At 37.7% G+C, this 10,935-nt stretch overlaps 1 protein-coding gene across 1 annotated transcript; it reads left to right on the top strand.

Annotated features, from left to right (window-relative positions):
* Window positions 1–926: 926 nt before the first annotated feature.
* Window positions 927–6,184, top strand: ubl3b (ubiquitin-like 3b). Its single transcript, XM_072437513.1, has 6 exons — window positions 927–1,109; window positions 1,608–1,715; window positions 3,883–3,991; window positions 4,104–4,190; window positions 4,497–4,574; window positions 5,087–6,184. The coding sequence occupies exons 2-6, from the start codon at window positions 1,689–1,691 to the stop codon at window positions 5,137–5,139; spliced, it is 354 nt and encodes a 117-aa protein (XP_072293614.1). The 5' UTR covers window positions 927–1,109; window positions 1,608–1,688; the 3' UTR covers window positions 5,140–6,184.
* The last annotated feature ends 4,751 nt before the right edge of the window (window positions 6,185–10,935 follow it).

Here is a 10,935-nt window from a genome sequence, read left to right as displayed (position 1 = left end):
ATATGTGGCTGAAATCAATTAGAATAATGAAACATACCCAAAATATACCCATAGTAGCATGTATCATTGAATGATGTTTATATATTTTTATTCTGTATTTTTTAACACGTTCTACCCTTCGTGAACAGCCATAGAGCAAATCTGACAAAGCATTATTTTACATTCTTGTATGCTGTAGTATCATTATATATACATTATATTAAGATATGAGAGGAGTTTTGTTAAAAGTTTTTTGTTTTGTTTATAAGAGTTCTTCTATTAAGAGTGTTTTTTTGAAACTTCCTATACGTTATCTGTCCTTTTCCCCCTGTATCACTGCGTGTAACAACGAAATTTCGCCCATGTGTGGACAATAAAGGATTATCTTATCTTGATATAGATATAGATATAGATATAGATTATATATATATATATATATATATATATATATATATATATATATATATATATATATATATATATATAGTTAGACTTTATTGACTATATCTGGCTTAGTCTATAAAGTCTAAGTTTTTTATTTTCTACAAGAGTTCCATAAATAATGAATAAGTGAAATTAATTAGAATAATGAAACACAATATATAAATAAGGGTAATAGGAATAATCACACTGAACGGTGATAAACTACCTGCGTTGCATCAATGAAATTTCCCCATGTGGGACAATAAAGGAATATCTTATCTTATCTTATCTTAAACGGTTAGATAGCACTTTACTAACTAAAATTATGTTTTTCCCAGTGGAAATAAAATGCTACTTTGTTTTCACAAAGTTTAACCAGTAAATATAGGCTAGAGCATGCATGCAAGCAAATTCTGGTTAAGGCAAGCAAAAGATCAGCTTGCTTTTGCTAAACCTGGGGAATGTACTACTTTCTCTTTGTTATTATGTAAAACTGAACCACATTATCTGAAGACATCAATTCCCAGTCACCTTTGCGGTAGCATCTGTGTTTACAACCTGCTGACTTCCGGTGTTTTTCGTCTTATTCGCAAGCTATTCAGATCCATCAAATCGTGATACTTTCGATGTTTTACTCATAGTACACGACAACTACTTGGTTGTCAGCGCATCTTGATGTCAATTTCCACAATTGTAATCAAATGCAGGTGAGAGCGACCGAGTACGGCTGGGTATTATTGTATGTTAGCAGTTTAGCTTTCAGTTAGCATTCACTAACGCAGCTAACGGCGAGCTCAAAGACGAAACCTTTATCTGCTCCGATTTAGCCAGTTATAGAACTGCGATTTTGTGCATACGTATTATGTTAACGGGTGTGTTAATTCTGGTTCAAATGAGTTAATGTAACATCAACCTTGTAGAAAAGCAGTCCGCCTGAAAATGTGTCTACTCGTTAGCTTTGAAGGCTATATCGTTGTTTTTATTTGCCTTTGGCATAGTTAGCCTTTAGCCAAGGCTTTAGGGACATTAGTCCCACTATACACTAGTTCTAATTCTGAGTTGTAATATCATCATTGATAATGTGCGAATAAGAGTTGATAATAGAAAATATCTTTGATATTTGTCACATACATAATGTCCTGAGAATGGTGTAATGCATCAGTGATGCCCTGGTGCCAGGCTGTGATGGTGTCTGTTTGTGTTAGGGCTCTGGTCCTCTCTAGCAGCTGAAGCTCTCAGACCTGCTTTGTCTGCACATCATCTACCACCTTCATCCTGCCTCAACTATGACCAGCCAGAGAGATCTAGACATGGTAAGTTTCAGTAATTTTCATGATATTTATTTAATGCAGCATGTCTTTGTTTTGGAGACAAAACGTTTCTTCAAAAGTGTGCCTTAAGTGTGAGAAACTACAATAGGAAGTAGTGAGGAAGTAGCTGTAAAACGTACAAGGGTTGATTTTACCCTGATCGTAGATTTTGAGGGGGTTGATTGCTGGGGTTCATGGATTAGCAACTGTCCATAAACACTTGAATACTGCTCCTCTGACACCATCTGTCCATAATCTCAGTTAAACTGTGCCCTACTTTCCATTCAAGGTTTTGATGCCAATTGATTTGACCCTCATATGTCCAGGTCACACTCTAGCCCAAATTCTGGCTTAAATACTCATTTTAAACAATGAACTACTGGTCATATGTAGAATCTGTACCTATTTTTCTTCAAATTACTTTTATTTTTTTCAGGATTTGTGTGTGTGGTGTTCATCTATGCATTTGTTTATTTATGCATGTGTGTATGCATGTATTTATTTATTCTTTTAAATACATACAATTGAATGATCACATATCTATGGTAATATAATAAAACATGATTGTATTTGAAGGTATTAACCTTTCATCTCATAGATGTTAGTGGGTTATTGGATGCTGCCATTTGTAACCAGGCAGATTTTACATTGTTTTTATTTTGCTGGAGATGAAAGAAGTGGAAATGGGGGCAGAGCTTGTTAATGATGACATGGAGGTGCAACCCCTCATTGAGGTTATCCGGTTTAAGGGGGGGAAGGGTTCATACAGGACCACCAAAGGCAGATTGTATTTGTAAACAGCTCAGAGTTGAAGCATCCCTGACGTCACACCTCGTGGAGCTCTTTGTTCTCTACTCCATGATTTGTGATGCAAGAAAGTTCATGTTTATCCTCTTTAAGTAGAAGGAATTAATTCCCCTAATCTATTTGACTGTAAAGCGGAAGTTTCCTTTCTTTGAAATGTCTGTCTGATTTCAGTTGGATTTAAATCTTATTACTGTAAACATTATTGCATGGTATGTGAAATATGATTTTTAAATCAGTTTTTATTTCAGTATAATGAACCTATTATCCAGCTATTTATAGAATTTTATCTTGATAACGTACTAAACCTCTATATCTGGAGAAACCCCCTTTAGAGGTTTGCACTTGCCACGTAATTGTAATTGAAGACCCAGAGCTGTCTGGGACACCTGGGGTTATGGCATTAGGCCAACAAACCAGACTAAACTAAAGTGCCTGTGTTCTTGCCCCCACCTTTATCTGTTGTCCCCCACAACAAGGGCTCACTTCAACATAAGCCTCTGCTGAATGAAGTTGCACAGTCAATGGGTGGCGATCTGGGGCCTCACTTATAAAGGATTGTGTAGGAATTTTGCTGAGCAAGTGCATATTCCGCATGGCCACTAGAGGCACCTGCCATGCAAACTCCTGATCTATAAAACACTGTGCACTCTACCACACGATCTCTGCTTCATAGAGCCCACCTACAGCCGAAATCTGCAATTCACCTTAAACGGGCCATGCAAAGTGACTCAGGAATTGTATAAGCCAATAATCAGAGTTTAAATTGTAAACATAAGGGTACAATTTAAAATGGCAGACTAAACAACAACAACAACAACAACAACAACAACAACAACAACAACAACAACAACAACAACAACAACAACAACAACAACAACAACAACAACAACAACAACAACAACAACAACAACAACAACAACAACAACAACAACAACAACAACAACAACAACAACAACAACAACAACAACAACAACAACAACAACAACAACAACAACAACAACAACAACAACAACAACAACAACAACAACAACAACAACAACAACAACAACAACAACAACAACAACAACAACAACAACAACAACAACAACAACAACAACAACAACAACAACAACAACAACAACAACAACAACAACAACAACAACAACAACAACAACAACAACAACAACAACAACAACAACAACAACAACAACAACAACAACAACAACAACAACAACAACAACAACAACAACAACAACAACAACAACAACAACAACAACAACAACACATTTCTTTACAGCCATGTGAAGGTCACTCCTCCCTCCACTACATCTGATGCAGGATTTTCATGGATACAGCACTGACATGTTTGACTGTGTTTCTTTAGGTTCACCTCCGCCTTATCCTTGTCAGTGGAAAAACTCAAGACTTCACCTTTTCTCCAAATGATTCGGCCACAGACATAGCTAAGCATGTGTTTGAAAACTGGCCTGCAGGTATGTGGTTTGAATTTTTTTTTTCTTTTCTAAATGATGTGCTAGTGTGTTTTTGTTTTTGAGTATTATTCATGCGACATTTGCAAAGTTGCACGTCTTTATTATTTGACAGGATGGGAGGAGGAGCGTGTGAGTAGCCCTAGTATACTACGACTCATTTTTCAGGGACGCTTCCTTCATGGCAACGTCACTCTGGGAGGTAAGTTCCAGTGTTTCCCATTAAATAAATTTAAAAATGGATGTAGATAGAGATGGAGAGAACGAAGAGAGGACATGCAGTAAATTGTCGGACCTGGGATTTGAAGTCATGACACGTGTGCTGTTGCCTTAAACACTTGACCACCGGGCAGCACTTGGCTGACCCCATGAACTGAAGACTTCTTTTTCCCCAGCACTAAATCTAACCTTAGGCAACCTTTTTTTTGAAGAGGAAGAAAAAAAGAAGATTACAAGTGTGCGTGAGTTATTTTGATATTACTATTATTATTATTTTTTTTTTTTCTAGCTCTAAAGCTACCTCCCGGACGAACTACTGTAATGCATTTGGTGGCCAGAGAAACTCTTCCGGAGCCCAACTCTCATGGTAAGAAGACTGCTATGTTTATTTTAGTATTCTTAAGTGAAGGTTACTGTCGGTCAAGATGTGTATGCCAAATAAAAATGTGTGTACATCTATATTTGTGCATGAAATTACTTAATCAAGAAAATATTAAGTCAAAGATGTAGCATTTACAAATAAAGAAAGAAAACATGAGTGTGATGTCTTACTTGTGAATACAAATGTTTTTTTTTGTGCTTGAGGTTTCTTCTTTGTGAACACACATTTCAACTGATCGAGCGGTCACTAAGACGTCACTGTCACATTAACAGTCAAGTTTAGACTCATTTGTAAAATGTGAAATGCTGTGTGTGTATATATATATATATATATATATATATATATATATATATATATATATATATATATATAATTTTGATCAAGAATATACAGTGATTTTATGCACATTTTATTTTAGCATGCACGTCTTTCTTGACGGTAACCTTAATGTAATGTTTAACATTTCTAAGTCATGTCTCTGCTTCCTGTCTTTGTAGGTCAAAGAAACAGAGAGAAAACCACAGAGAGTAACTGCTGTCTCCTCTTCTAAAGCCCTTAGCACACATCCAGCCCTGTTCATCCTCTGCACTTGCACTCGCTCTGGAGTCCAGAGTCGGGCTGCAGTCACCTCTGCTTTAGTGCAACTCTTCTCCAAAGTTTCCTTTTGGTGCCAACATTGTAACATCACCTCACCTTTTACTAGAAGAACCTTTTAATTCAAACAAAACAACATTGGACCTGTTTTCAGCAGGACATATTTCAAAGGTCTACTGTGTGGATGCAGATGTATCTAACCCTGCCTTCTTCTCATATTAATGTTACTGAGTGGTGTTAATCCTCTACGGCACTTCATCTTCTAACATAGTGATTTTACATTTGAGTAACCAAGATAAAATGTGCCATTTTTCTTGAACTTTATACCCCCTGCTTATCGTTCCATTCGGCATTAAAGCAGCAGAAACAGACTGAACCGGGAATGTTCGATGGATGTGCAAGCGGTCATCAACTGCAGCAGTCTTTGGGAGAGAATAAAACGGCTGAAGAAGTTTAATGATGTTTTGCTCATGGGCCATTTGGTGTGGCAATCCCACCTTTGGCTAAGACTCAATGGAATATTCTTTATTCAGTAAAGCCGATAAGACAGGCCAGTTCAGTGCAGACAGAAGAGGCAGCGTTTGAAGATGGGACAATATCAAAAGGAGTTGGAAAATCTTCTACTTTTGAGATGCTGTCTTTACTTCTTGTTTGCTTTTTATTGTGGAATTCATTAATATCATTTATATAAAATTTAAATATACATTTTAATCTTGTGCATAGGTATTTGTTGAGTTTTTTTGTGGCTGTGTGTGTGTGTGAAAGTGAGCCTGGCGTAGTGAAATGCATGTGACACAGTACAGTGAGGGCATGTGGTCTTAAAGGTGATGCACCGGGGAAAAGATGTAAACCTCTTGATTCCTTCCATTGAGTGTCTTGGGCTTTGTGTTGTCACTTTGTGTCACTGCTATGACGTTTAGCTCTGTATGAACCATGTAAAGACTAAAATGTAAAGCGGCAAACAAAAGCTTGCATTATAAATTAATAAATCTATAATTACATCAATTTTGTTGCTTATTTCTTTTATATGGTATATTTTACTGCGTGTTAGATGAGGATTGTTCAGTTTTTAATACATTTATCAAGCCTTGACAAGCGACAGGTTCTCTGGCAGAGATTCTAAGTTGGACTCAGCTAAAATAATTCTAATTATTTTATAGCAATGGTTCGTGCACAGACATCCTTAATGTAAGTGTATGATATTCTACGTAGTTTGTCCTCTGAATGTATTTCTGGGCATGAGGTAGTAGCAGTAGTGGTCCTTAAGGAGGCACTAAGTTCACCTAAATCAAGAGGGTGCAAAATAAAGACTACAATATTACCAATCTTACCCTTACTAAAAAACAAAGTGTAGTGACAGATATTTGAATATGCACAGGAAGTACAATTTAACTATATTGCTGGCTTATTGTGTTATATTGTTATTGTTAGGATTTAGCTATTTTGGCTTTAATTCAAACATTACAGAAAGTTAAAATCCATGTTTTCCCTTTGGGCTCGTCTTGCAAATTCTCCTAATACTTCCCTTCTTTCCTGTTTTTGACCCATTCTCAGAATTTCCTCTTTTTTGCTGCCAATAAGCGTAATACCCAAAGTGTGCTGAGCAGATTTTCAGCAGCTCTCTTCTCTTTTTGCTTTAGGAATCTGCTCCTGACGTGTAGCTGCATGAAGTCCATTTTCCATTTGACACTGGCTGAGACATTCAGGAAAAGAGCAGTCAGTCTTCTTTCTTGGCTCACTAAACCATCCTCTGTGAATCACCTGCTGATAATGCCACTGCATTTTATCTGGGGCTGTGGGTAATGAAGGAACAAAAGGTCTCCATCAGTGTTTGCACTTGGATTCAGTAGTTTTAGGATTCGTTTACCTTACTATTTGTCCACTCCACACTTTTTTGTTTGAGAACTCTTTATTTTGCTGTGCCTTCATCATAGACCTGCAGCATCTGAATATAAATGACGCACAGATTCAGAAGCACATAGTAACTCAAAAAGCTGTACAAGCCGTGAGGTGTGCTGACTCTTCATAGTCAATCTTGATGTGGTTAAGTACAGCTCATCCCTTTGTTGTTGAGCCTCTGGTCGTGGGGGGCTGCATGCCTTAATCAACAGGGCGTGTGATGTATGTGTTTTCTCTTCTGTCATGATTTAGCGCAGAAAATCCCAAGCTTCCCTTTGCAGCTTCTGAACATTTCTTATCAGGCCCCATTAAAAACATCTGTGAACCCTCAAACAGCAGTGGAACGTAATAGAAGTAAGCAACTCCTAGAATTTATGATTTATAGTTTTGGGTGAGGAGACATTTTGGCAATAATGTTGGAGATTGATTGGTGCGGCAAATATCAACCAAGAAATGTTTATACAAACAACAGACATCCTAGCATACAGAGAAATGACACCAAATTCAAATCTGCAGTAACCTAAAGAGTACTCACAAAACCACTTACTCAAAATCATATTCAGTATTATCTTTGCAGCCAAATAAAACGAACTTGTACTGTACATTCCTCTATCTTTTATTTGTCTACTCCGTTTTGCTCTGACCTGGGAGCAGTCTCTTCAGTGGGTCAGTGTGAAAACATACTCATGCAGGGGTTGAATTAACACAGTGGGACGTTGGAAAATGAGCTGTTCCAGCCCTGACTCCTGGCACTGCGCTTGTCTCTCTTTATCTTCACACCCTCCTCTCCAGCCTAATGGGAAAGTGACACAAATTATTACCAAATAGTAACCCAAAAGGGAAGGCGGTGTTTTTATAGTGCTTTAATTCAAACGGACATCACATTTGAACAATAATACAAGATGATGGAGGGGTTGGTTCTGTCTGGACATGGGTGGGATCTTTGAACAGGCTTTTTTTCTTATCATAATAATGGGACTTGTATCAAGTATTTCTAATTATTGTTAGGTGGAATAAGACAAGTTGTAAATATGTATAATTGTTTTACATCAGTAAATCAACAATTTGTAGGGAAATAAAATTGACCACGTATTGCAATCATGTAAACTGCACACTCCTCCTATTTATACTCTGTCTAAATAAAAAGTCAAATTAAAATCCAAATTGTCATTATAATTGAGTAATTGAATGAAGAACTGGTTTGAACAAAGCCAGTTCAGCCATTTGCACTGGCTCCAGTGTTAATCCACAGACAGACAATACTGTCACCTCTGGTGGTGCTTTCTGAAATTGTTGTACATTTCATACATTCATTAAAGGTGGTGGTGTAAGGGAGTGTGAGACCCTGTCAATCAGGCACTTTGAAGGTTTATCCTGTTTTCTTCTGATGTTTTCTTTCTCTAATGTATACATCTAGAACATTTGAAAAATGTATTTTCAAGACTTTAGCATTTAATTTAAGACTAAAACTAAACCATATTCACCCAACTCATTGTTTTATGTTGCACAATATGCACATTCCCAATTTGTGACGATTGCCAGTAAAGCTTTTTCAACTGTTCTGATCTTTCTGATTGTGATTAACACACAAAAATATTTTGAACATGGATGCATGAAGCCACTTCCCCAAAAATAAATTATGATGTTATTCATTAGCACATTAGTCACTTTTCCCGTTTTAACCTAAAATAAAATGCTCAAATAATACATTTCACAGAATAATATGTAGGCTATATTATGTTTGCATTTGGAGTGAAACTGTTTGTCTTAAATTCTTGAGGAGTTTCAGACCCTGTTTCTGCTGTTTGTGTTCATGAAAATGAAATAGTTTGTACCCAAAGAGGCTGTGATGACGTCCCATTGAAACATTGTGTGTCACATTTCACAATCTGAATCCACCTGCATTATATTGTGCCACTGTGAATCCACGATCATCTTCAAACCACTGACTGAGACTGTGAACTGACTGTGAGTGAGAGCAGTGTTTGAGGTGGTTTCTACGGCATCTGCTAATATGACTGCTTTTTTCACATTTATGGCGGTCTTCTCTCCCACTTGTTGCTGTGTGTATGTGTGTTGTTCATTAAGGCATCAGGATGGTTTACAGTTCATTGGTCGTTTTTACTGCCTGCTGGAGCCAGGACTGTGATTCCAGTTAGTGAGGGATCAGATAGGGGTCAGAGCCAGACCGCGGGGGTAGAGCACACTGCCCGTCCCGACTACATTACAGCTCTTATCCGCACTAATGGGATCTCTTGGTGGGGAATCCCGAGAGGATTAAGATACCTGGCCTCTCTCCCACACGCCACTTATACAAGTGCTGCTGCTAAAAACTACCCTCCACAAACTGCCAGTGATGGATCTCAACAAAATACTTTTAATCACTTTAACAATGCATGCATCAAGCTGTCTAATTGTAAAAACACAGCTCCTGCAGTCAGAAAGAGTATCGGTAGTTGTAGTTTAATACTGGTTGCTGGAGAAGCTGTGGCATTTTGTGGGACTGGTCAACTGCTCAGAAATATTGGACTGAGATTAACCAAAGCACTGTGAACTGTTTTCAGCTTTGGCATTCAACACCTTGACTTCAGAACTATGGGACTTAAAACTCCTGTCAACAAATGGATACTTTTGGAGCCTTGGCAGCAAGGAAAATGCTGTGAGTTTTTCTTAGTTTATCTTGTTATACATTTTGTTCTCTCTCTCTCTCCCTGTCATGTTTTGTGTTTTAGGTTTTGTTTTAAAGATTAAAAACACTGAAAAAGAGCAGTTATAGTTTATTTGGAGTGCTTCACTTCGGCGGCCTAAACCAACAATCTAAATTCGTGTTCAAACAGGGCCGTTATGTGCGCACACCCAAATTGACAGAAAATGTGATTCTTGGAGCATGTCAGCCTCTTTTAACCCTGCGCGATGGAGTTCACGGTGAGAGTATCAGGTGATGGAGCCACCGAGACAGCTCTGAACTTTTGGACTATTGCACTTGAGAGGCATTTTTTGGGGGTTTTCCCGGTGTCGTGGCCAAAATCAGAACAAGCACTTTAGTGAAACCTTAACTTGGACAATGGATAAAAGACTGAGGGCGGATCAAGTCCTCAGTCTTTTTGTAGCAGCCTTATATAGAGATGAAAAGCTAAATGCAGAGAGTGAATAATGCAGATAGTATAAATCAGATTGTGTGGGAGATTTGTGCTGATTAAACTGCTCATTGTGCTTGGTCACTGTCGGCGTGAGGCATGACTTTGCCCAGCAGGAGTCCACCTGTCACATGGTCTGAGCCTCAGTCCTCTATGAAACAAACAAACACATACACTGCCTTTAATCTGCAATGTATTTCTCACGTCTCCAAACGCTGTTTGATTGTGATGTCTTCTGTGAAAAGGTTTGCAGATTTCTGTCCAACTTGAAAGGTCTTTGTTAGACATGCAATGCATTTATATCTTGTTTTTGCCGTGTGCCATCATTCTGCCTAAATTGTCTAATTAAAAACCTGACGGAGTTAAAGAGCAGCTTTGCACTGCTTTCACCTTTTATTGTTTTAAGAAAGAATTAACACAAATAATAATGACATGTTAACAAAATGATATGTCAACAAAAGGCTTGGCAGTGTTCAAGTGTACAGTTCTCTGTAACAAACCACACACAAACAATCAAAGTAAATCTGGACAGTGTAACTTTGCAGCTCAGTTGTGCAGATTGTGTCCCATGACAATCGGACAATTTACCAATTCCAGCGATAATTATTATGTAGAATCACAAAACAGAATACTGTACGTTTTATTATTATTGATAGTTTGTGAGGAAACAATCAACAGTAACTTTATTGTGCACTCCTAAGAACTAACTAGGCATC

This window comes from Eucyclogobius newberryi, unplaced genomic scaffold, assembly GCF_026437365.1.
Source record: "Eucyclogobius newberryi isolate DKJ021-1_F unplaced genomic scaffold, fEucNew1.0.hap1 SCAF_11, whole genome shotgun sequence".
NCBI lineage: Eukaryota > Metazoa > Chordata > Actinopteri > Gobiiformes > Gobiidae > Eucyclogobius > Eucyclogobius newberryi.
This window is presented reverse-complemented; position numbering and strand designations above follow the sequence as displayed.